At 42.9% G+C, this 27302-nt stretch overlaps 1 protein-coding gene across 2 annotated transcripts in view; it reads left to right on the top strand.

Moving 5' to 3' along the window:
• Nucleotides 1-16767: 16767 nt before the first annotated feature.
• Nucleotides 16768-27302, top strand: part of ERCC4 (ERCC excision repair 4, endonuclease catalytic subunit) — a 55580-nt gene continuing 45045 nt past the window's right edge. Inside the window, exons 1-2 of one of the 2 annotated variants that reach the window (XM_060172937.1) lie at nt 16768-17019; nt 18877-19057. In XM_060172937.1, coding sequence (XP_060028920.1) covers nt 16813-17019; nt 18877-19057 — 388 coding nt within the window. In that variant the 5' untranslated portion in view covers nt 16768-16812. The remainder of the gene's footprint in view (nt 17020-18876; nt 19058-27302) is intronic. The other variant, XM_007529529.3, reaches the window with a different exon arrangement.

The raw sequence follows: 27302 nt of genomic DNA, 5'->3' as shown, positions 1-27302 counted from the left end.
TCTCTCCTCCTATCTTTCTCATTAATAAATGAATAAATAAAATCTTTTAAAAAATCAAGGGGGCCAGGTGGTGGCACACCTGCTTGAGTGAACACATCACAATGAGTGAGGACCTGGATTCAAACCCCTGGCCCTCAACTGCAGGGGGAAAGCTTCACAAGTGGTGAAGCAGGGCTGCAGGTGTCTCTCTGTCTCTATCCCTCTCTATCTCCTCTTTCCACTCAATTTCTGGCTATCTCTATCCAATAAATAAATACAGACAATAAAAAACATTTTTTAAAAAGAAAGAAAAAAATCAAGCATAAATGGCACAGGAGGTAGAACAAAGACTAAACTGTACTGAACTTGCAAGCATGAGAGATTCAAGTTTAATCCCCAACACTGCATGAGCCAGAGTGATGTCCTGGCCTCTGTCTTTCCTTCTCATATGCTCTCTCTTCCTTTCTCTCATGAGATAAATAAAATAAACCTTTTTCAAAAAGAAAGCATGAAAACCTTCTTAGCCTCAATGCTATGTGGGTCATGCTCTTTGTTATACTATTTTCATTAGTCTATTTTTGCCCATGTTCAAGCGACTATAAATTTAACACCTAGGTCCTTCTTCAGCTAAAATGAGTACCTTCCATTATTCCTTTGAAACCCTTTGCAATGTGCTGTTTGCTCTTCTGAAATTCTTATTCTACTCCCTATGTTCTTCATTTCTTTTATCTTTTCTTAAGTCTTTACATTCTATTTTAAAAGATTTTATTTATTTATTAATGAGAAAGGTAGGAGAGAGAGAGAGAGAGGAAGAACCAGACATCACTCTGGCATATGTGCTGCCGGGGATTGAACTCAAGATCTCATGCTTGAGAGTCTAGTGCCTTAGCCACTGCCCCACTTCCTGGACCACAAGTCTTTGCCTTCTTTCTCTGAGTTTGAGCAGTAATTTTCAAGCCTATCTCCCACTGCGTTGATTGCATTTTCTGCAAAAGACAACCTCTACAAAGACGATTGTGCCATTGTAGACTAATTTCTCAGTCGTGCATTTTCCCTCTCTATACAGTCCTCCACAATCCTCTTTCTTAAACCCACCCCCAGTGTACTGTTGACAAATGTCATCATAGTCTAGAAAGAGTCTCAACTTCAAGACTCTTCCCCTTCCATGTTAACACCTGCCTTGACTCTGGAAGCTGACTTGGAGCTTCCTCTGCTGAAACCTCGCGTCTTCTCACAGGTCAGATGGTGTTTCTCATGTTCTTGCACCTTTGTGCTGGTGAGTAGTGATACCAGAGCCACTGAGATGTGAGGCTCAGCAGTTTGGAATCATAATAGGATTCACCCTCCCTCCCAGATGGTGCTTACCTGTGCAAGGACCCAAGTTCAAACCTCTAGTCCCCAACTGCAGTGGGGAAACTTGACAAGTGGTGAAGCAGTGCTGTAAGTGTGTCTCTTTCTCTTTCCCTTTCTATGCCCCGCTCTCAATTTCTCTCTATCCTATCAAATTTTAAAAAATTAATTAATATTAAAAAATAGACATGGGGGGTCGGGCTGTAGCGAAGCTGGTTAAGCAAGCGTACATGATGCGAAGCTCAAGAACTGGCACAAGGATCCTGGTTCAAGCCCTCAGCTCCCCACCTGCAGGGGGGGGGGACACTTCACAAGCAGAGAAGCAGGTCAGCAGGTGTCTGTCTTTCTCTCCCCCTCTCTCTCTTCCCCTCCTCTTTATATTTCTCCTGTCCTATCCAACAACAATGACATCAATAACAACAACAATAACCACAACAACTATATATATATATATATATATATATATTTAAAAAAGGGCCACAAAAAGAGAAAAAATATCCTCCAGGAGCAGTGGATTCGTCGTGCAGGCACTGAGCCCCAGCAATAACCCTGGAGGCAAAATAAAATAAAATAAAATAAAATATAGCTATGATTTGCCCCCTCCTCAATCAATCAACTTTAAGCAACCTTTCCCCCACTTCTTTCCTGCTTCTCTTCCTGGAAGGGAGACTCCTCTTAGAGAGAAAACTGTCCACTCTTGCTCTGTGAGAGAGGAAACCAGGCCATCTGCTGGTCTTCTGCAGTCAGTCCCTAACTCCTTCCTCCTTCCCTTTTCCTCCTGGTAGTTTCTCCTGTCCACCTCTAGCAAGCGCATACACACTTCTGCCTTGAGCTTCACGCTTCTTTTTTGGAAGAATTTCCTCCTTGAACATGCAGTCACTCCCTGGCCCCTTATCAATCATTATTCCTACTGAGACAAACTGCACCCCAGGGAGACATTTTGTTTTTCCAGAAATGGTGGGAGATCATTAAGATGCGATTAACTACTCCTGCATCGGTTTCTTTTGGAGTCTAAGAAATTCCTTTCCTAATGAGATTAGGGACTCACACAAGTATTACGGGAGGATAATTTATTTCCTTCGTTAAGATAAACAACTCATTTCTCACATCCCAAAAATGATGGTGAGTGCAATCCATTCTTACAGAGTTATATTCAGGACTACGGCACCAAAAAGATGAGTAGAGGCTGTGTGAAGTATGGCTGCTTCCATCAAGGTGGAAATCTGCATTCATGTAAATCCACTAGAGCAAAGATAATATAGAAGCCTAATTGCTATATGCACATAAATTAAAGTTCTTGCAGCTGTTTCCACACAAATTCTAGGTGCTATATTTTGGCAAAGCCCAAATTCACTGCTTTAAGATTTAGATCAAATATAGCTACTCTAAAAAATGTGTTTACTTTTAAATCAGTTTGAATCTAATTATTCTTTAGTTTCTTCCTTTGGGTTTATTGCTAACTCAAAAAAATAAATTAGCCCCAAATATTAATAATCCATTTCCATATATTTAATGACCATCTTTAAAAAAAGCATACTAATTTTACTGGAGAAAGAAATGAGGAAGAGGTTCACCTAAATATATTTTCTTTATTTAATTTCTGTAATATATTTTAGTGTGTTACCTAGTGTTCAGAGTAAACTGTATGGCAGATAGAAGTACCAGAGGAGAAAGATATATTTTTCTCAGTAATGCTGACCATTTAATCGGAAATCTGAACACTCGCAAACACCATGAAAATAGTCTCTGTACTGTCTTTTGATATCAACCATTACCAAGTTGCTCTGCCTTTGTAGGATTCCTTTTTTTTTTCTTTTCCTCCAGGGTTATTGCTGGGCTTGGTGCCTGCACCATGAATCCACCGCTCCTGGAGGCCATCCCCCCCCTTTTGTTACCCTTGTTGTTGTAGCCTCGTTGTAGTTATTATTATTGCCATTGTTGATGCTGTTCATTGTTGGATAGGACAGAGAGAAATAGAGAGAGGAGGGGAAGACAGAGAGGGGAAGAGAAAGATAGACACCTGCAGACCTGCTTCACCGCCTGTGAAGAGACTCCCTTGCAGGCGGGGAGCCGGGGACTCCAACCGGGATCCTTATGCTGGTCCTTGCACTTTGTGCCACATGCACTTAAACCACTGCGCCACCGCCCAACCCCCAGGATTCCATTTTATTCAAAAATAGCCTTCCATAACCAGGGAGATAGCAGAGACAGTTCCTCAGACTTGTGTACCTGAAGTCCTGAAGACCCAGATTCAATTCTGACCACGTATGTGCCAGAGCTGAATGGTGCTCTGGACTCTCGCATGTCTCTCTCTCCCTTTCTCTCTCTCTCCCTCCCTCAAACAAATAAGTAGATCTTGGAAAGTGTATCAATCCCTTAATATTTATTGAGCTCCAGTTATGCATCCAGTTAACCCACTTCTATAGGAATCTTTGGTTTCTATATACCTATTTACAGATGGAAAGACTTGACTATGGAACTCAAGAATCTTGCCTATGGTCACATGGTTTGTAATATACAGAAGCATTTTGGTTCCAGAGCCTGTATTTTTACAGGACATTGGGAAAAACACTATAATTTTATTTATTTATTGACTTATTATTTAGTTAGTTACTTTGGATACAGACAGAGAAATTGAGGGGGAAGACAGAGATATAGATAGATAGATAGATAGATAGATAGATAGATAGATAGATAGATAGATAGATAGACAGACCAACCGATCGACCGACCTGCAGCACTGTTTCACTAGTCATGAAACTTCCCCACTGTAAGAGAGGACCCGTGGCTTGAACCTGGGCCCTTTTTCATGGTAACATGTGAGCTCAACTAGGTGTGCCACCACCTGCCCCCCACTATAGATTTTCAAAAAGGTGTTTCTTAATTACCTAGAAGATCTACAGAAAACAAGAATGGATTAATAATAGATCATCTCAATTTTGACTCATTTCTTCAATGGATTAAAAAAAATAAAGCATGATTGGTGTCAACTGCTGCCGGAAAATTTTTGGTAAAAAAATGTAGTATCCAGGTATCAGGTGGTAGGTAGCACAGCGGGTTAAGCGCTTGTGGCACCAAGCGCAAGGACGCAAGTAACAATCCGGTTCCAGCCCCCGGATCCCCACCTGCAGGGGAGTCGCTTCGCAGGCAGTGAAGCAGGTCTGCAGGTGTCTATCTTTCTCTTCCCCTCTCTGTCTTCCCCTCCTCTCTCGATTTTTCTCTGTCCTATGCAACAACAACGACAGCAATAACAACAATAATAACAACAGCAACAATAAACAACAAGGACAACAAAAGAGGGGAAAATGGCCTCCAGAAGCAGTGGATTTGTAGTACAGGCACCGAGCCCCGGCGATAACCCTGGAGGGAAAAAAAAACAAACCAATATCCATTCCTTATTTTAAGTAAAGTCATTGAAAGGGGGGGAAAAGGGGCTGGGAAGGTAACTCGGTGGTAGAGAATTGGAATATATATATATATATATATTCCATATATATATATATGGAATATATATATATATGGAATATATATATATATTATTATTCCATATATTATTATATATATGGAATATATATATATATTATTATATATATATATAATATATATAATATATATATATATTATATATATATATATATATGGAATATATATGGAATATATATATATATGGAATATATATATATATTATTATTCCATATATTATTATATATATGGAATATATATATATATTCCATATATATATATATGGAATATATATATATATATATATATATTCCAATTCTCTACCACCGAGTTACCTTCCCAGCCCCTTTTCCCCCCCTTTCAATGACTTTACTTAAAATAAGGAATGGATATATATATATATATATATATATGTCTCCTGGGTTATTGCTGGGGCTGGATGCCTGCACTACGAATCCACTGCTCCTGGAGGCTATTTTTCCCATTTTGTTGCCCTTGTTGTTGTCGCTATTGTTATTGTTGCCATTGATGTTGTTGTTGTTGGATAAGACAGAGAGAAATTGAGAAAGGAGGGGAGACAGAGGGGGAGAGAAAGATAGACACCTGCAGACCCGCTTCACCACTTGGAAGGTGACCCCAGCACCTCCCCCCCCCTCCGCAGGTGGAGAGCCAGGGGCTCGAACTGGACCCTTACGCTGCCGATTCTTGCACTTTGCACCATGTGTTCTTAGCCCGACCCCCAAGTATAAATTTTTCAAGTTGTATTAAAAAATAGAGTGTAAAATAAATAAACAAGAAGAGGCATAGCTGTGAGGACTAGCTCAGAGCCAAAGCAGCACGGGGGTCAGGCAGTGAGTGGCACATCAGTTAAGCATACATAGTACTGTGTGCAAGGACCTGGGTTTGAGCCTGCGCTCAAATGGTGAAGTTCATCTACAGGTGTCTCTCTGTCTCTCCCTCCCTCTCTCCCTCCCTCTCTGTCCTATTCAATAAAATGAAATGAAATAAAATAAAGGGAAAAAATGGCTGCCAGGAGGGGTGGATTCATAGTGCCTGGCACCGAGTCCCAGTGACAACCCTGGTGGCAATAAAAAAATTAGTGGGGGCCAGGTGGTGGAGCACCTGGTTTAGCGCGCACACTACAGTCCACAAGGACCCAGGTTCAAGCCCTTGGTCCCCACCTTCAGGAAGAAAGTTTCACGAGTGGTGAAGCAAGTCTGCAACTCTATCTCTATCTCTCTTCCCCTTCTCTCTCAATTTCTGTCTCTATCCAATAGTATAAATAAAATAATAAAATTTAATAAAAACTAATTACTCAATTAAAAAAATAAAAACATCCTAAGTGTGTGTGGGGAAAAAACAACAGTCACACTAAAGCCTGGGGCAAGATGTGGCCATTTATTTACCATGGTTCTGCAAAAGTGACCTTGGGTATCAGATGACTATCCATCACAAGTACATGCCCCAAAGAGATGAAATTTGTCGGCCTCTGACACTTCCTGCAGATCACGGAGAAATGGATATTTCTGTTTTGAGTGGTCAGTGGGGTAGGGGACCTGATCATACCACAGCTTCCCTAGCACTGTTTCACCCCCAGATTCTTTGAAGAAGTTCTTGGCTAGCAAAACCAAGGGTTCATCTGTAAGTAGCCTAAGAGAGGAAGGATGCCATCTTCTTTCCTCAAGACTGGGCGGAAAAGTAGTCAGTGGCTTTACTTCACTGGAGGAATAATTCCCATGACAAAGCTATCCTACTTCATTCCTCCCACCATAACTATTCACAGACTCCACCCCCCTTTTTTTTTTTCCTCATTTCAAACACTTGTCTTGATGCCTAGCCATTATTCCCACTCTGAATGTCATATCTCGGGGCCAGGTGGTGGCACACCTGGTTGAGCGCACATGTTACAGTACGCAAGGACCCAGGTTCAAGCCACTGGTTCCCACTTACAAGGGGAAAGCTTCACAAGTGGTGAAGTAGTGCTGCAGATGTCTCTGTCTCTCTCTCCCTCTCTACCACCCCCTTCCCTATCAATTTCTGGCTGTGTCTATCTAGTAAGTAAATAAAGATAATAAAAATATTATTAATGGCATATCTCCCTATGGAGGTAAAACTGGGCAGCAAGTAGATTTTCATTAAATAATAATTCTGCTTTAAAAATGAGCCAACGTTGAGTTTCCTCAACTAATCTTTTTGTTGAGGTAGCACCGTCACCCTCATGACATTTTTAGGGAAAATTATGAGAAGAAACTTCCAAGGCAAGCATCTCCTGAGTCAAGGATCAGGCTCTGAAAAAAAACAAAAAACATCTAGATTGATTTATTGAACAAGTTACCCCCCAGATCTAGTGCAATGTTTAATAACTGATGTCCAATTTTTAAAAAGATTTTATTTATTTATTCATGAGAAAGATAGGAGGAGAGAGAAAGAGAGAGAGATAAAGAGAGAAAGAGAGATAACCAGACATCACTCAGGTAAATGTGCTGCCAGGGATTAAACTCACATTTCAAAGTCCAATACTTTACCCACTGCGCCACCTCCTGGACCATTGATGTCCAGTTTTTATGGAATGCCATTTCACATTAGTTTTTTATCTCCTTTTTAATGTTTTTGAACTATAAGTTTCTAAAGTAATGAAAAGAATTAAAAGATAAATGCTGGGGGAGGGTCAAAAACCTCACTGTCATTCTTATTCCCATCTGTGCAATGTTCCCCAAGAACAAAACATGTCTTAGTTTCTTATTTCTTGCCAGGTTTTCTCTATGCATACTGGAGCACAGATCCGTACTCACAGAATGTACTTCACACAAGAGGTAACACATTTTACATACAGCCCTGCACTTTGCATTTTTCACCTAACAAAGTTGATTGGTTTTGATTAACGGGAAACCGCAGGGTCTGGAGGAAGTTTTATTTTTGTAGTAGCAAAATACTTCTGGGAGTTTTTGATAATGATAGTGCTATTGTATGTATGCTTGAGATAATAGCAGTGTAGTGCTTATAATTTACAGGTTGAATTCTGTATACATGCTCCACCCCAGGACAAGGCCCTACAGTGAAATTACATGATTTATTTCCTTTTATGTGAAGTCATGGGGTTGTTGCAAGTCATGCAGCCCAATAATTGCATCCAAATTGAATGCCTTACCACCCCTGCCTATGCTTCTACAAGTCTGTTATTAGCACTACATTGGAAGCAAAGCATCAAAAAAATCTACATGTAGGTCCCATTAAGAATAAGATGCTCAGAGAAGGGCACACACGTTAGCATGTGCAAGGACTGGGGATCAAACCCCACCCCCCTTCTGTAGGGGGAACCTTCACAAGAGGTGAAGCAGTGCTGCAGGTGTCCCTTTCTCTCTCTCCTTACCTATCTCATCCCCTCAATTTGTCTGTCCTAGCAAATAAAAGGAAAAGAAAAAAAAAATCCAGAGAAACAATCTCCCCATCACCATGCCAATTTTTGCTCCTCCAGGAGACTCTAGCTCCAAGTCAGATGGTTACAACTGCAAAGACAGATAAATTCTGCCTCAGTCTCTTGCCTCTCTCTCCCCAACACCCCCTGGGGTGTGTGTGTGTGTGTGTGTGTGTGTGTGTGTGTGTGTGTGTGAGAGAGAGAGAGAGAGAGAGAGATATACCAGGCCCTCACCCATGCATAATTTTCTCAAGCCGATATCACATCCCTCAGTGCAGTGGTACTTCCATGTGATGCCCAGGCTCTAACCTAGGCCATGTGTGTGGCAGTGTATGCACCATTCCCACTGAGCTGGGCCCCCAAAGACAGATAATGCCAAACACAGTGTCATTTGCAAAGTCAAAGCTCTTTCTTTGCCAGGGCCAGATTCAAGGACTGTGGTGTATGCAGTCACACCTGGCTTAATTGCTCTACATTCGTCCTTCCTTCCTTCCATCCTTCCTTCCTTCTCTCTCTTTTAATGAATTGACTTTATTTTTTTAGACATTTATCCAAGAGACAGAATCAAAACTGGACTTCACAAATCACATTCTTTCCTCTGCCCCTTCACAGAACACAACCTAAGATGCAGTGAAGAAAAAGAACCCTCCCCAAAGAAGGAAAAGCAGCTTCACAGTGCCAACCAGACTTCAGCATTCTTCCAACCCAACTTCCGCCTCCCCCACCCCACCCCCACCCCCCGCCGCCACCCGCCACCCGGAGAGCCTCCTGGGGTGTCTCATAAATCCCTACAAAAGTTTAATTCTAGCGTCCCTGGAACCACTATCATTTTCAGAGAAGACTGCTTGTCGCTGCAAAGAGGGGGCAAGTAATTGGTTTGTATGTTCCACTTCATTCTTCCTTTAGCTCTCCCCGTTAATGATGAATAGCTTTTCAAACAGAAAATTTTATTTTAATTAAGAGTAATCAGAAGTCCTATTTCTAAGAGAAAAGATTAGCTCAGTGATTAAAATCCCTCTGCTTCTAAGAGTAATAATTAATTAGCCAAATACTAAATCTTTTCCTAATGGACTTAAGATAGGACATTAGCTTGGGGGCTGGGCAGTGGCACATCCCGTTAAGCACACATAGTACCAAGAGCAAGGACCCACACGAGGATTGGGATTTGAGCCTCCCCTACCCCCACCTGCAGGGCAAATGCTTCACAAGCAGAAAAGCAGGTCTGCAGGTGTCTATCTTTCTCTCTCCCTCTCTATCTCTCCCACCGCTCTCAATTTCTCTCTGTCCTATCCAATAAAAAATAGCAACCAGGAACAGTGGATTTGTAGCACCAAGCCCCAGTGATAACCTTAGAGGCAATAAATAAATAAATAAATAAAACAAAAAACAAATAAGAAAACATTAGCTTGCAGATGATGACTTCACTGTCAGAGAATCCATGTAAGTGATTCATAGCAGTGGGTGTCCCACAGCCCTCAATGCCAAGTGCAACTGTTTCCCTAGACCCATGACCAACCATTGCCTCTAGATTGGGCCAGTAACATTTCTTAAGGTCGTCTGCCAAAGTTTTTTTTTAATTAAGAAGTTAATGATTTTACAGTACAGTTATTGGTATATGGCTTCAGTCTCTCATCTTCCTTTGATAGATGTAAGACATTCTCAACCCCAACTTGGGTCCATTTCTACCATCCTGAGCCAGGACTCCAACACCCTATCCTCCCCACCCCTCTCCCTCCCTCCCCAGGGTCCTTTGCTTTGGTGCAATGGACAGTTCAAGTTTCCTTTGTCTCATCTTGGATGGAGCTGGAAGGAATCACATTAAGCGAGACAAGCCAAAATGAGAAAGAGAATTACTGGATGATCTCACCTACAAGTTTTCCAAATGTTTGTAGATGCTATTGAAGTTAAAAAGTCACAGAATGAGCTCAGATCTACAGGGATGCAGAGGTCACATAGGCTCTTAAGCTGAATATGGGCCCCATATCAGATCAAATCAATGGGATTTATAGTCAACAATATTTATACACCTTTCCCATAGTAGGGAGCTACTCTCTTCCCTCATCCAGCTTTCTGGTCCTTTTTCCAGCCATGACATCATCTCCCCAGACAATAACTTGGATCCACCTGCATATCGGATGTCAGGCTCAGTAGGAAAAACAAAAACTGGTATAGTCATGGGCTCTTTGGAATCTAACTAAACTAGGACTACTATCTATCTACAAAACAAAGACCCTCCAAAACTTCATCTGCACTATTCCAGCCTTTAGGTTCATGATTAGTCAATCATTTGTTTGGCTCTATATGTCAACTCTTTTTTCAGCCACCAGGTTCCAGATGTTAACATGATGCCAACTGGACTTCCCTGGGCAGATGACCCTGGTTCTTGCGCATACAAATACTCTTCTTAATAGTTGCATGACATCTCACTTAGTAGAGATAGCATTTTAACTAGTCTGCTTGTACTCGGACATTTAAAAGAAATGCCTGAAAAGCAATAAGAGTTCAAAACATGACATAATAAACATCTTCAGGCACATCTTAAGTTCTTCTATAAATAGAGGAGTTTTGAGGGGACAAAAAGTTGCCTACTTTGTTCAGTGTTGAACCCCGACAAGTAGAACAGCACGTGATACATGGTGAGTGGCTGACATTTGTTGGGTGAATAGCCCGTGTCTATGTCACTACACAGGTATTTACAATTTATTTTTTTAATTTTTAAAAAATTTTTATTTTATTTATTTATTAATGAGAAAGATAGGAGAGAGAGAGAAAGAAAGAACCAGACATCACTCTGGTACATGTGCTGCCAGGGATTGAACCCAGGACCTCATGCTTGAGAGTCTAGTGCCTTAGCCACTGCGCCACCTCCCCGACCACATATTTACAATTTCTATGTTGACTGACCAATCTCATTCCAAAAATGATTGCTTCATTCTACATTCCCATCTATCTTTTCTTTTAATTAGCTAGGAACTTCATCTCTCATGCCTGGTGTAGGTGAAGTAGTGAATTCTTTTTATTTTTTAAATGGTGAATTCTTATGTATTCATTTCCTGTTGCTGCCCTAGTTATTATCAGAAACACAATGACTCGACATAGCACAAATGTATTATCTTCCTGTTCTGGAGGTCAGAAATCTGAAAAGCATCAGTGGGGCTGTATTCTTCCTGGGAGAACCTATTTCTTGCCTTTTCTAACTTGGAAAGATGGCACCCTTCAGCTTGTAGCTGCAACTTGTGTTTCCACTGTACGTGGCCTTCTGGGAGATCCTCTGGTCTTTCTCCTTTCCATTGAAGGATCCTTGTGATTACCTTGGACCCACCTGGATTACCCAGTATAATCCCACATCTAGAAATACTCAATTGGGCTGGGGAGATAGCCAAATGATTATGCAAAACAACTTTTATGCCTGAGGCTCTGAGGTCCCAGGTTCAATTCCCAGCACCACCACAAACCAAAGCTGAGCTGAGTGTTCTTCTTCTTCTTCTTCTTCTTCTTCTTCTTCTTCTTCTTCTTCTTCTTCTTCTTCTTCTTCTTCTTCTTCTTCTTCTTTTTCTTCCTTCTTTACTAGAGCACTGCTCAGCTCTGGTTTATGGTGGTACAGAGGATTGAACCTGGGACTTTGAAGCCTCAGGCATGAGAGCCTCTTTACATAACCATTATTCTGTCTACCACTGCCCTGAGCAGTGTTCTTCTCTAGAAAGAAAGAGAGAAAGGAAGAAAGAAAGGAAGGAAGGAAGAAAGAAAAGAAAAAAGAAAGAAAGAAAGAAAGAAAGAAAGAAAGAAAGAAAGAAAGAAAGGAAATCCTCAATTTAACCACATTTGCAGAACACTGTTTTGCCACTCAAGGCAACAAGGTGATATGTCTAGGAAATAGGACATGGATATTTGGGGCCAGCTGGCCAGGGGGTGAGTGGCGTTATTCTGCCTGCTTCAGTTGGAGAATCAGGTTTGAGTTTCAGCCTTTTCACTTCAATGCACATGTCCTAACGATGTCTCAGGTGTCCACTACATACCCCGAACTCAACCTAAGAACTATACTAACTAGCTTGGCTACCAGGCATGCCCAAGTCTCCACTTCTCACTTGCAAAACTAGAGAGATGCCATATGAAGAATTCTGTACCCATACCATCTCATTTAATTGGCATGCAAAGATGATATATGCTGGCTTTAAAAAATATTTTGAATATGTTTTTAATGAAAGAGAGAGAGAGAGACACAGAGAGAGACAGACACAGAGAGAGAAAGAGAGTGGGGAAAGGGAGAGGGAGAGGGAAGGGGGTAAAATATGACCTGAGCATTACTCTACTTTGGTTTATGGTGGTCTGGGCATTGAACCTGGGACTTCAGAGCCTCAGGCATGAAAGTCTTTCTGAGCTTGAAGTAATCAGGTTAAGTGAAATAAGTCAGAAACAGAAGGATGAATATAAGATGATCTCACTCTCAGGCAGAAGTTGAAAAGCAAGATCAGAAGAGAAATCACAAGTAGAACCTGAACTGGAGTTGGCGTATTGCACCAAAGTAAGATTCTGGGTTGGGTGGGTGGGGAGAATACAGATCCTGGAAAAGAATGACAGAGGACCTAGTGGGTTGTATTGTTATGTGGAAAACTGAGAAATGGTATGCATGTACAAACTATTGTATTCACTGTCCACTATAAAACATTAATCCCCCAATAAAGAAATTAAAAAGAAGAAGGAGGAGGAGGAGAAGAAGGAGGAGAAGAAGAAGACATCCAACATTCCAGGAAGTCTCACTGTGACTCTTCCAACTCAGTACTCCCCCACCTTTTACCCCAGAATAAGGGTCAATTTTCCCTTATTGTTGTTGTCACTGAGTCTTCACCACTCGAAGTGAGCCTTTTTTTTTTTTCCAGATAGGAAGACAGAGAAATAAAGAAAGACATTACAGCATGTAAGCTTCTGTCAGTACAGTGAGGGGCGGCATTCAAACCTGGCTGGTGTGCATGACAAGCAGGGCACTACCCCCGTGAGCTGTTGGGTTGTCAGAAAATCATTGTGTATTTTTCTATGTTTTTCTATGCAAAAATCTGTCATGTTTTTTCTGACAACACAATATCTTGCCAGTCCAGTTCCCTTTCCACACTATCAATCCATTCTAGCTGTCCTCAAACCTCCTAGATGTACTCTGTTTCTAACTTCCGTTTCCCCAATACAATATCTTTTTTTTTAATTTTTAAAATTTATTTATAAAATAAAAAATAGGAAAAAAAGAAAGTCTTTTTGGATAATTACTAATAGTGTCTCTCCAGCCCATTCTATAGTGTCTTATTATTATTATTATTAATGAGAAAGATAGGAGAGAGAGAACCAGACATCACTCTGGTACATGTGCTGCTGGGGACTGAACTCAGGACCTCATGCTTGAGAGTCTAGTGACTTAGCCACTGCACTACCTCCCAGGCCACCATTCTATAGTGTCTAAATCTTCACAGAAAGCAAGGAAAAATACTGGAATAAGCAGCAATGAGTAGAGAAGCAGATCCTCTCTAAATTGCTGAGGGAAATGCAAATTAGTACAGCCTTTCAAGAGGGCAGTAGGGCATTCTGAGTATAATTAGAAGCCTTAGACATGTTTGTTTTCTTTATTTCAGTAATTATCCATTTCATTAGTGTATTATTCAGTGGAAAAATTCTTTATAACACAGGAGAGACACGTGGAAATAAACTGAAATTTCCACTAACAAGGGATTAGGTAAATAAACATGATACAGTCTTCATCACAGAATTTCACCAGTCACGTAAAAGGATTTTGTTTTGTTTCATTTTGTCATTTTATCAGGGGAAGGGTTAGTATAGTATAGTTGTTGACACTTGGATACAGCAATTTCTTATTTCCTCATGATAGGTGTCCGCAAAGCATTCTTTGGCCCAAAGATTTCGTAAAAGAATATGAAATGTCATGTTTGTCAAGTTAAACTGCACCCTTGGGGAAGGTGTAGTTTAAATCAGGATTATTATTTCCTATCAAGTCTGTAGGTGAGAGTGTATAGATTTAAAAAAAAAAAAAAACCTCTAAACGATTTGATGACATTAACATCAGACATTTATTTCTCCTTTTCTTCTTCCTCTTAAAAATATTTTATTTAAATGAAAAGGGATACGGAGTGAAAGGCAGAGAGAAAGACCACAGCACCACTCAGCTCTGGTTTATGATAGTGCTGGAGATTGAACCTGAGACCTCAGAGCTCCAAGCTCCCCAGCCCCTTTTTTCTTTCTTTCTTTCTTTCTTCTTCTTCTTCTTCTTTTTTTTTTTTAATTTTTATTATCACCAGGGTTGTCACTGGGCTCAGTGCCAGTACCAGCACTATCAATCCACCTCTCCGGGAAGCCATTTTCTCCTTCTTCTTCTTCTTCTTCTTCTTCTTCTTCTTCTTCTTCTTCTTCTTCTTCTTCTATTTCACTTGATAGGGCAAAGAGAAAATTAAGAGGGTAGAGAGAGATAGAAGGAGAGAGGAAAAAACAGACAAATGCAGACCTTCACAGCCACTGAAGAGTCTCCTCCAGGTGGGGTGCAGGGGCTCAAACCTAGATCCTTGCACATGGTAATGTGTGTACTCAACTGGGTATGCCACAGTCTGTCCTCCAGAAATTTCTTTTTTTCTTTTCTTAAATATTTTATTTATTGTGGTCCGGAAGGTGGTGCAGTGGATAAAGCATTGGACTTTTAAGCATGAGGTCCTGAGTTCGATCCCCGGCGGCACATGTACCAGAGTGATGGCTGGTTCTTTCTCTCTCCTCCTATGTTTCTCATTAATAAATAAATAAAATATTTTAATGAATAAATAAATAAATTCTTTAAAATATATTATTTATTTATTTTAATGAGAGAGTTACAGAAAGAAAGAAAAAGAGGCCAGAGTACTGGTCAGCTCTGGTGTATGGTAGTACGGATTGAACCTGAAACCTTAGAGCTTCAGGCATGAAAGCCTTTTGCAGAACCATTATGCTGTCTCCCTAGCCCAGCATCAGATACTTCCAGATGATAGGCTCACAAGCAATTAAAACACTTTTTTATTAATTCATTAGCATGGTGGAGTGGGGCAGGAGAGAGATGAAGAACCAGAGTATTATTACTTCGGCAGATGCAGTTCTGGGGATGGAAATCAAGACCTCATGCTTGAGAGTTCAAGGCCTTATCCACTTAATTTTTGCTTACTTTTATCTTCCAGTTTTGAACCATGAAGGTAGAGAAGGGAAAGGGCATTTCCATACACAACAATTCCTCTAGTGAGATTGAACAAACTCGGCAAAAGGTGTCCCTCTAGTGGAGAACCACGGCAATTGTCGCAGGGTCACTGTCTACAGAGTCATTTAAAAATAGGTTATTCTAATTCCATGCAAAACAACAAATGGTAAATTATTTTTTTAAAGAAATTTTTAAGTTTTTTTATTATCTTTATCTTATTTACTGGATAGAGACAGTCAGAAATAGAGAGGGAAGGGGGTGATGGAGAGGGAAAGACAGAGAGACACCTGCAACACTGCTTCACCACTTGCAAAGCTTTCCCCCGTAGGCGGGGACTGGGGGTTCAAACCTAGGTCCTTGTGCATTTGTAACGTGTGCGCTCAAGCACCCGGGCCTATAAATAATTTCGATTATTCAAGAATTGCTTTAAAAGGTGGAAGAGGAGCCAACAGCATGAGGACCAAACTTCACCCTGGGCAACAGTTGCTGCTAATAGAATTTATTTATTTTTATGCTTTATTTTATTTTATTTTATTTTATTTTGCCTCCAGTGTTATCACTGAAACACTGGAGTTCCGTGCCTGCACTACGAATCTACTGCTTTTGGATGCCATTTTTCCCATTTTGTTGTTATTGCCTCTGTTGATATTGTTATTCTTGGATAGGACAGGAACTTATTAAGGAGAAAGGAGGAGAGAGAGAAAGAAGCAGAACTCTGGCACATGTGCTCCTGGGGATTGAACTCGGGACATCATGCTTGAGAGCCGAATGCTTCATCTGCTGCGTTCTCTCCCAGACCACAGATAGTTAATTTTTTCAACTGTCAAGGTTAAGGAGGTTAAGTTCTTTAGGTTTAAGTATCCTCGCCTAGATTTTTCGCTTGCCTGTGTACTTTTTAAAATTTTTGTTCAACAAGAGATTGAGACCAGAGAACTGCTTAACTCTGGTTTACAGGCAGTACAGGGGTTGGAACCTGAGACTTCAGAATCTCAGGCATGAAAGTCGTTTGAATAACCACAATGCAATCTCCTCAGCCCGGTATCTTAAATTTAGGTCTAGGTCACCAACCAGGTTGAGGAAAGGTCAGCTTGTTAAGTGCCCTAGTATGTCCCGAGCACTCCACGGTTCGGCCAATGTTCATTCTGGGATCGGCTTTCTTCGGCTGCGTGTCGGGTCGACGCTAACTACAGAATCGGCTATTTTCGGCTGCTTTCGGGCGACACTAGACTTGGGATCGGCTGTTTTCGGCTCCGTTCGGCCCGCCCTCGTTTTGGACTCGGCTCTCTTCGGCGGCGCTCGGCACTCGTTCGTCGCGGGCTCGGCTCTCTTCGGCGGCGCTCGGCACTCGTTCGTCGCGGGCTCGGCTCTCTTCGGCGGCGGTCCCGGAAGGGCTCCCATGGAGCCTGGGCCGCGGGCTCGACCCACGGCCATGGCGCCGTTGCTGGAGTACGAGCGGCAGCTGGTGTTGGAGCTGCTGGACACCGACGGGCTGGTGGTGTGCGCCCGCGGGCTGGGCGCTGACCGGCTCCTGTACCACTTCCTCCGGCTGCACTGCCACCCGGCGTGCCTGGTGCTGGTGCTCAACACGCAGCCGGCCGAGGAGGTGCGCCCGGGGCTGAGGGGACTCAGGAGCCCGCGGGGTCTCCTACCCGGGCAGGGCTGGAACCCGACGAGGACGGGAGGCGTGGGGCCGGGGGTCCTGAGGCAGAGGCGGCTCCTGACGGGGCGGCGAGCGGGGTGCAGGCCCGGGCCCTGCGGGGACACTGAGGGTGCACCCGGGGTGCAGGCAGGTGCCGCCGCGGTGCGGGGCCACTCCGAGAGGGGCGGGGTCCCGAGGAGGACGCGGGCCCCTGGCACTGAGGGCACCCTGGTGGGTGGGCGGCTGTACAGGCAGGGCCTTGTCCTCGTGGGACACGCAGGAGGAGGTGGAGAGGGCGGCCCTGTCACCCGGGGGGCGGCCCAGATTCGGGGGTGAGGGGTGCAAGCAGGTCCCCGTCACTGTGTGAGGTGGGCGGGGGTACCGAGGAAGACGCAGGCCCCTGAGGTAGGCGACAGGAAAACAGAGAAGCCTCTGGGCTTCTGTTAACACTTTTTAAAAAAATCATATTTATTTATTTTCCCTTTTGTTGCCCTTGTTGTTGTTTTTTATTGTTGTTATAGTTATTATTGTATTTATTTATTATTTTCCCTTTTATTGCCCTTGTTTTTTTATTGTTATAGTTATTATTGTTGTTACTGATGTCGTTGTTGTTGGATAGAACAGAGAGAAATGGCGAGAGGAGGGGAAGAAAGGGCGAGGGAAAGACAGACACCTGCAGACCTGCTTCACCGCCTGTGAAGCGACTCCCCTGCGGGTGGGAAGCTGGGGGCTCGAACCGGGATCCTTACGCCGGTCCTTGTGCTTCACGCCACGTGCACTTAAGCCGCTGCGCTACCGCCCGACTCCCAGGGACACTTTTCTAACCATTGTGTTGATTGGATCAAGACAGAGCCATCGAGAAGGAAGCCGGGCTGTGCAAAATGACTTTCATGCCTGAGTCTCAGGGAGAGAGAAGAGACACCTACAGCACTGCCCCACCACTCCTGAAGTTTCCCCCCCGTGCAGGTGGGGACCTGGGGCTTGAACCCTGGGCCGTGCACATGGTAACATATGTGCTCTACCAGGAGCAGCACCACCCGACCCCCTGTAGGGGCATCTTTTGAGAAGGATGGAGAACAGAGGATGGGGAGGGAGGGGTCCTCAGAGGGGAAGGGAGGCTATCAGGAGGCGATGTGGATAGGAGTCAGGAGAGCATCCCAGTAAAGGAGGTGACCCGAAGGAAATGTTCGCCAGGAAGAATGGTCCCAAAATTCTTCTGTTTTATCAGGGAATCCCCAATGCAGTGCAGCTCCTTCACCCCAATACTGGGCTGAGGGTGTACAGGGCCACAACCCCCACTGACTTTCCTCCTAAGGTAGCAGACAGTCAAAAACATGACCCAGGAAACAGATTCCTTTTTTATCATTTCACACACACTTTGCCGGCCTGCAAACCTGTTGTTAAATCCATTATCTTCATGGTGCAACTGGGGCTCGAACCCAGGCCTTCACACAGGCAAGGTCTGCACTCTTTACACTGAGCTACATTCACATCATTTAAAAATGCAGATGCTTGAGGGACCTGGGTGGTAGTGAATCTGGTTGAGCACACGTTAGAATGCTCAAGGACCTAGGTTCAAGCCCCCAGTCCCTACCTACAGAGGGGAAAGCTTTTCAAGTGGTGAAGCAGTGCTGCAGGTGTCTGTCTTTTTCTCTCCCTCTGTATCCCCCTCCCCTCTTGATATCTCTGTCCCTGTCCAGTAAATAAATAAATACAATAGTCAATAAATGAGTAAAATTGCAATCTTTTTAAAGAAAAGAAAGAAAGAAAGAAACATGCCCTGGCGTGAACAGTCTGCTGATCCATTTTACTTTGACCTAGGAGTATTTTATCAACCAGCTAAAGATAGACGGAGTTGATCATCTCCCTCGCCGAGTGACAAATGAAATTGCAAGCAACAGTCGCTATAAGGTTTACACACAAGGCGGAGTGATCTTTGCAACAAGTCGAATACTTGTGGTTGATTTCCTGACTGATAGAATACCTTCAGATTTAATTACTGGTAAGGAGTTGGAATCTTTATTATTACTATTATTATTTGCATATCCAGGTGCACTGAAAAAGTCTCTTCTCTTTACTCAACCCTTCGAGAGGGCCGCATTGAACGTGCTCCCTCAACTTTGTCCTTTCAGCTTTTAACGTAACACAGTTATTCCAGTTAGTGAGATTTATGTGTATGACCCGTTGTTAGGCAACTTGTCATTAGGCTTAAAATGTTACCCACCAAAAAAAAAAAAAAGTTACCCACCACACTTCATAGGGACCACCATTGTATGCAGTCCATCCTTGGTAGAAATGTCATTAAGTCACATGTGACTGTCACCAACACTCCTGGTCTGAATAAGTAACTGTGTGTGCCTATGTGTAGATAACAACAGTTATCTACACTGAGTTTCCTTTGTTTCTGAAGTCATTAAATACATACCTAATAACTCACTGGCATTTGCTTTTAAAGCTTAATGAGACTTGAAATATTTATAAATCCTTTTTTGTTTTCCCCCCAAACTTGGGTCTTCTTCTTTAGCTTTCTTGAAAATTACATTTGTTTGTTTATTTATGACAGTGAGAAATTGAGAGGTTAGGAGAGAATGAGTGGAATTTTGCCCCCCTGCAGGTGGGGTCAGGGACTTGAACCCACGTCTTTCTGCATGGTAGCATATGCACTCAACTGATTTCCACCACCACCCCCAAAGAGGTGTTTCTGTTTTTGTGTGTGTGTGTTTTTTTTTTTGTCTCCAGGGTTGTTGCTGGGGCTTGGTGACAGCACTGTGAATCCACTGCTCCTGGAGGCTAATTTTTTCCATTTTGTTGCCCTTGCTGTTTATTGTTGTTATTGTATTGCTGTCATTGTTGTATAGGACAAAGAGAAATGGAGAGAGGAGGGGAAGACGGGGAGAGAAAGACAGACACCTGCAGACCAGCGTCACCGCTTGTGAAGCGACCCCCCTGCAGGTGGATTTTTTTTCCTCCCCCTCTTCTGATTTCAAATTAAACCAAGTAGCTGCTTATTTACCTTGGGAGACATGGTTTAAGTTTTAGCTCTAGTTAATGTAGGAAAGGGGCCATTTTTTTTTTTGCCATCATTTGTCCTTTGGGAAGCCTTTTCTGATTTCCCCAGTGCTGATTGAGGGGCCCTCGGGTTGCCCTCTGACCCCTCCCCCAACCCCACATTCTACGTGCTATTTTGTCTCATTCATGAGTGAACAAGCCAGCACAGGGAGTGAGATATATAGCTTCCTATATAGCTAGCTCATGTTCGTGTGTGTGTGTGTGTGTGTGTGTGTGTGTGTGTGTGTGTTTTTCAAGTAACACATTTTTTCATTTCTTAAAGAAAGAATGCTCCCTAGAGTATTATGAGGATGATGTGGGATGAAACAGCAGAATGCTTGATGTTGCAGCTGGTACATGGTAAACTCTTTACTAGCCCCTTAAATCTATTAGCATTTTCTAATGAGAAATCCTGATATATTTTAAAGTCCTACTGTTGGTTGTTCTCTGGTGAAGCAGTGCTTTCTTGTTCCTTACTCTCTCCCCTCTCTTTGTCTTTTCCTCTCTTTCTCATCCTCGTCCCCTTAGTATATAAGAATAAAACCATTGGACAAAGGAGATCAGTTAGCTGATTGTACATAGGTAAGGTCCTTGGTTCATTCACTGGTGCTACATAAAAAAAAAAAAAAAAAGAGAGAAAGGAAGGAAGGAAGGAAGGAAGGAGAGAAAGAAGGGGATGAATTTGTGGCTCAGGAAGTAGCATAATAGATAAAGTTTTGGAATTTCAAGCATGAGATCTGAGTTTGATCCCTGGTATCTCTAGTGCCAGAGTGATGCCCTGGTTTCCTATCTGTCTTTCTCTCTCTGTCTCATAAGTAAGCAACTATTTTTAAAAGAAAAAGAAATGAATGGTCCAGGGAGTCAGGCAGTAGCGCAGCGGGTTAAGTGCACATGGCACAAAGCGCAAGGACTAGCATGAGGATCCCAGTTCGAGCCCCTGGATCCCCACTTGCAGGGAGTTGCAGGTGTCTATCATCTTTCTCTCCCCTTCTCTGTCTTCCCCTCCTCTCTCCATTTCTCTCTGTCCTATCCAACAACAATGACATCAATAACAATAACTACAACAATAAAACAAGGGCAACAAAAGGGAGAATTTAAAAAAATTTTTAAAAAGAAATGAATATGAATGGTCCATGTTGTTAAGGACAACATGTAGGGCCTCTTTTGTTGTTTTTTTATTTTTATTTATAAAATGGAAATATTGACAAGACCATAGGATAAAAGAGGTTCATTTCCACACAGTTCCCACCACCAGAACTCTGTATCCCATCCCCTCCCTTGAAAGCTTCCCTATTCTTTATCCCTCTGGAAGTATGGACCCAAGGTCATTATGGGATGCAGAAAGTAGAAGGCCTGGCTTCTGTAATTGCTTCCCCACTGAACTTGGGTGTTGGCAGGTGGATCCATACTCCCAGTCTGTCTCCTTCCCTAGTGGAGCAGTGATCTGGGGAGGTGGGGCTTCAGGACACATTGGTAGGGTCATCTGTCCAGGGAACTCAGGTTGGCATCATGGTAGGTAGCACCTGGAACCTGGTGGCTGAAAAGGAGTTAATATATAAAGCAGAAGAAGTTGTTAACTAATCATAAACCTAAAAGCAAGAATACTGCAGATGAAGATTTGGGGTCTCTGTTTTGGAAAAAGCTAGTAGGTCTATTTTAGGTATATTCCAAGGGGCCCATGACTTTACTAGTTTTTCCCTAAGTCTGACAGCTAAAATGTAGGTGGACCTAGGCTATTGTCTGGGGAGATAGTGTCATATTTGGAAAAAGGACTAGAAAGCTGATTCAGGGAAGAGAGTAGCTCCCAAGTATGGGAAAAGTACATAAATATTGTTAACTGTAAACCCCATTGATTTGATCTGGGGCCCATATTCAGCACAGGAGCCTGTGTAACCTTTGCATCCCTGTAGGTCTGAGCTCGAATTCTGTGGTCATGGCTAGGAACATACCAGGTTGCACTATTTCAGGACCCATCTTCCTCGGGTTGTAGGTAGAATATGTTGTCCTATTTCCTTTTGGAAAATGGAACATTCCCTGCCATTGTTGCCACATTGAGGGCAAGGTCCTACATGGACCCACAGGAGGGGTCCATTATGTTGTTCCTGATGGAGATGACCAGTGACAGTGGCGAGAGGGATCTGTTAGAGGTCTAGGCCCATCATGGCTATATGGGAATCCCAGGGCTCCCTCACTAGGGCCCCAGGTGATGGGGTGGCCTGGTAGTGACCAAAAAGTTGTCATTAGGGTATGCCAGTCTCTTGCCCTTATTCAGCTTTTGTAGTCCTTACTTTGTCTGACAAGGTTAGCTTTGGAGTGATTGAGGGACATGTAGAAGGTAGGTGAGGAAGGTATGTAGGTCTAAGTAGACACTGTTTCATTACATACTTTATGGTGTCTTTTTAGGTCTTTCTACTTGCTTCATTTACTGACTCACTGCAAACTATTGTGCACTTTAAAAAATTAAAAAAAAAAATTATTCCCTTTTGTTGCCTTTGCTGTTTTATTGTTGTCATTGTTGGATAGGACAGAGAGAGATGGAAAAAGGAGGGGAAGACGGGGAGAGAAAGACAGATACATGCAGACCTGCTTCACGGTTTATGAAGCGACTCCCCTACAGGTGGGGAGCTGGGTGCTTGAACCAGGATCCTTGCGTCTGTCCTTGTGCTTTGCGCCACCTGCACTTAACCCACTGCTACCGCCTGACTCCCCACTATTGTGCACTTTTACCTTAAAGTATATGTTTCCCTTAGCTTAATGGCTACATGAGTACATATGCACTAGCTCATGGGCCCTGGTCTACATCTAGGTCTTGAGGTTTTGTTAAGAAATGAACCACCCGAAATGGAATTGAATTCCTATGAGCTAGGAAAGGTCTCAGCAGAGTAATGAGGCTGAAGGGTTGACATTCCATGCCTGATGTCTCTGGACATGGTCTGAAGTGCAACATGCCAAGGTGGTACTAGTTGCACTGATTAGGCTGGGATCAGCAGATGCAGTATCAGTTGGTGTGGACTGAGAGAAGCATGCAGGAAAGCAAGCCCCACCTTAGAGGTTCCAGGACTGGGAGAAATACGGGCTTTATAGAGAAAGGGGAAGGTTCCTGCTGTCTAAGGGTTTAAGAAGGCAATAGATAGTTATTGCTATAACCAACTTATTTGGCAATTGGGTTAACTTTGAAAATCCCATTGTTAGAATTTGCTGTATCATGCAAGACCTCACTATAATTTTTTTTAATTTATTTATTCCCTTTTGTTGCCCTTGTTGTTTATTGTTGTAGTTATTATTGTTGTCAGATAGGACAAAGAGAAATGGAGAGAGGAAGGGAAGACAGAGAGTGGGAGAGAAAGATAGACATCAGCAAACCTGCTTCACCGCCTGTGAAGTGACTCCCCTGCAGGTGGAAAGCCAGGGGCTTGAACCGGGATTCTTATGCTGGTCCTGCACTTTGTACCATGTGCACTTAACCCGCTGTGCTACCACCCGACTCCCCTCACCATCATTTATGTCCTTTTATGCTATTTACAATCTTTTTAATTTATTTATTTATTTTCCCTTTTTGTTGCCCTTGTTTTTTATTGTTGTTGTAGTTATAATTGTTGTTGTTATTGATGTCATCATTGTTAGATAGGACAGAGAGAAATGGAGAGAGGAGGGGAAGACAGAGAGGGGGAGAGATAGACACCTACAGACCAGCTTCACCTCCTGTGAAGCGACTCCCCTGCAGGTGGGGAGCTGGGGGCTCGAAGCGGGATCCTTATGCCAGTCCTTGCACTTGGCACCATGTGCGCTTAACCCACTGCGCCACTGCCCAGCTCCCTAGGGTCTTGTTTTTTAATGTGTATGTGCGTGTGTGTATCTGTGTGTATGTAGGTGGCTATTTTTTGCTTTCCTTTTTTTTTTTTTTTTAAATTTTCTTTGTTTAATAAAATGAGAAAAAAATGGCTCGGAACTACCACTAGATGTCAGTACTACTCTATGAAATTCAGTGACCATGGTGCGTGCTGCATAGTCTAGGCCAGGTGCCCTGAGTATTTCTGATCATAAGTGCAAAATTCCCTCCCACTCTAGTCAAGTCCGTGCGGCTGTAGCTGCTACTGCCCGTTGGCTGAAAGGAATGCAGGTTAGCCAAAAAGATACTCCAGGCCCCCTACCCCCTCACCCGAGAGTCATCTCCAAAGCTCTAATTTACTTTGTGTTTGACTTAGCAAACATCCCCTTGATCGGCAGGCACAAGGTAGGTGCCACAGGTGAAAAGGATTTGATTCAGTAGTACCGTGACTTCGAGTTAAGTTACTTCTGGGTTAGCCCTCACCTTCCACCATCTGCTGTGTTACCTTGGGCAAGTTGCTTGCCTTCTGGAAGATTCACTTTACTCCTCTGCAAGCCAGAGACAGTAAGAGCTCCCTCCCAACACCATTGTGAGGGTGAGATGAGGTGATGGCAGTGATCTCTTAGCATCAGGCGCAGTATATGGTGAACATCCTGCTGGTTGGGGCAGTCCTTTTCTCAGTGCAGCGGGAGAGACAGAGATAAAGAAGTCCTCGGGAGTCGGGCCGTAGCGCAGCGGGTTAAGTGCACGTGGCGCAAAGCACAAGGACCGTCGAAAGGATCCTGGTTCAAGCCCCTGGCTCCCTACCTGCAGGGGAGTCGCTTCACAGGTGGTGAAGCAGGTCTGCAGGTGTCTTTCTCTCCCCCTCTCTGTCTTCCCCTCCTCTCTCCATTTCTCTCTGTCCTGTCCAATTACGAACGATATCAACGATGGCAATGATAATAACCACAACGAGGCTACAACAACAAGGGCAACAAAGGGGGAGGAAATGGCCTCCAGGAGCGGTAGATTCATGGTGCAGGCACCGAGCCCAGCAATAACTCTGGAGGAAAAAAAAAAAAAAAAGAAGAAGGCAGAGAGGCAGAGACAGTGTGTGTGAGAGAGACCGCAGCACTGCAGCTTGCATCAGTGCAGTGAGCACCGGCAGCAAAGCTGTCTTGCTGGCCCAAGGTTTTGTTGGTTTTTAATTTGATAGCACAGAGAAAAATTGAAGGGAGGGAGGGAGGGTAAAGAGGAAGAGAGAGAGAGAGACATCTGCAGCACTGCTTTACTGCTTATGTTGCTTGCCCCCCTGCAGGTGAGGACCAGGGCTTGAACCTGGGTCCTTGCACATGGTAACACATGTACTTAACCAGGACAAGTTTTTATTTCACGTGGACTAATCTACCTCTCAACTGAGTATGTTCTGAGTCTGAAACATCACTCAGGTGCTATAGATGTTGCCCCAACTCATGAATAAAAATGTCAATAGGCTTTGTGGGATTGACCCACAAAACCTAATCTAATGTTCTGGGTTTTTTTGTTTTGTTTTGTTTTTTGATCATTGGGACTTCACCACTCCAGACTGTTAACTATTTTAGATAGATAGATAGATAGATAGATAGATAGATAGATAGATAGATAGATAGATGAAGACACCACAGAACCACATCTTCCTTCAGCGAAGTGGGGGCCAACTTCAAATCCAAGTCTCCCACATGGCATAGAAAGCACCCTATCCGAGACATTCTCTGTACCCCAAGCCCGCTTCTTTTTTTAAGGTGGGGGGCAGTCTTCAGATGGTGCCAGTGAATAGAAGTGGAGCTTTGCTCCCCAGCACACAGGATTTGGGGTGTTCTCCCATTTACTCATAAGTGACCTCAGTCAAGTTGCCTCCCTTTCCTGGCATCGGAATTGTACTGACGCTGCAGAGTTACTGTGAAGGTTAAGTAGAGTTAAAAAAAAATCTATAAAAGCACCTCACACCATTTATCTGGGGTATAAAACTAGCTCTTTCATTTCTCTTTCTGGGTTTCCAAAAAGAATGATAACCATTAGGAGCACCACTTTTTCTTAGAGTTTTATCTTCTCTTGGGAAGTACATTCTTTTCTTATTTTTTTAAATTTTTTTAAATTTTACTACTTTATCTTATAGACCACCTAGAAAAAAAATCTCTCCTACTAGTTACAGAAAATTGTTTAGGTACTAAAGTAGTAATCTGCATGTTACTGAAAATATTAGCCTAAAATGGAAACAACAAACTAGTAGAATCTGATCAGATGTGTGGATGGGGGAGGCTATTGGGTTTGATTTGATTTGTCTAAAGATGTATTATGTCTTATCAGTATATATGAATTAGCCCAGCTACCAGAGCAAATTAGCTCTACAGAAGGAATCTGTTTTCATTTTTTTCATTTATTATTATTATTACTATATTTTATTGCCACCAAGGTTATTGCTAGGGCTTGGTACTGGCACTACAAATCCACTGCTCCCAGTGACCATTTTTACTTTTTTTTTTTTTCAATTTTTTTATATTTATTTATTTTCCCTTTTGTTGCCCTTTTTTTTTTATTGTTGTTGTAGTTATTGATGTTGTCGTTGTTAGATAGGACAGAGAGAAATGGAGAGAGGAGGGGAAGACAGAGAGGGGGAGAGATAAAATAGACACCTGCAGACCTGCTTCACTGCTTGTGAATCGACCCCCATGCAGGTGGGGAGCCAGAGGCTCGAACTGGGATCCTTATGCCTTATAACTTCCCTCTAGATTTTTTTCTCTATCTTTGAAAACCTAAGTGATGACTTAGGAAACAGTAGGGAGATTTTTGACAGTAAATGAACAGTACCTGGGAACTGGGGAAAAAAAAAAAAGAAAGAATTAAACACTGGATAAAAACAGAAAATTGAATTAATAAGCATAGTGGGTTTGATAACAATAAAGAGAACTGTATTTCATTCAGGTAGGATCTTGGGAAGGCTGGCCTATCTAAAATGGTAACCAACAGACTCACACACACTCCCTCACCACCTTGTCTAATTCATTTTTTTCCCTTCCCCCTAATCCTTACGTATTACTTTATAGCCTACCGAGTATTTTACTTGTTTATATTGTTCTGTGTGCCACTAAAGCAGGGGTTTCCCGCTTTCCTGTTGGGGGCTCTACCCCCCAGCCCAGACCTGTGCTTGCCCATACAAAGGCACTCAAGGAAAGCATGGGCGGCCTGTACAATTGCTCACTATGGGCACAGAGCCCAGGTTTGAACTTAATACCCATAGCACTGAATGAAACTTCTGTACTGTGAATTCTTTCCCTTTCTCTCTCTCTCTCTCTGCCTCTCTGTCTTGCTCTTTCTGTCTAAAAAACTCGACCCAGAGCAGAGAAGCCCTGGA

The sequence above is a fragment of the Erinaceus europaeus genome, chromosome 15 (genome assembly GCF_950295315.1).
Source record: "Erinaceus europaeus chromosome 15, mEriEur2.1, whole genome shotgun sequence".
In the NCBI taxonomy this organism is placed as follows: Eukaryota; Metazoa; Chordata; class Mammalia; order Eulipotyphla; family Erinaceidae; genus Erinaceus; species Erinaceus europaeus.
This window is presented reverse-complemented; position numbering and strand designations above follow the sequence as displayed.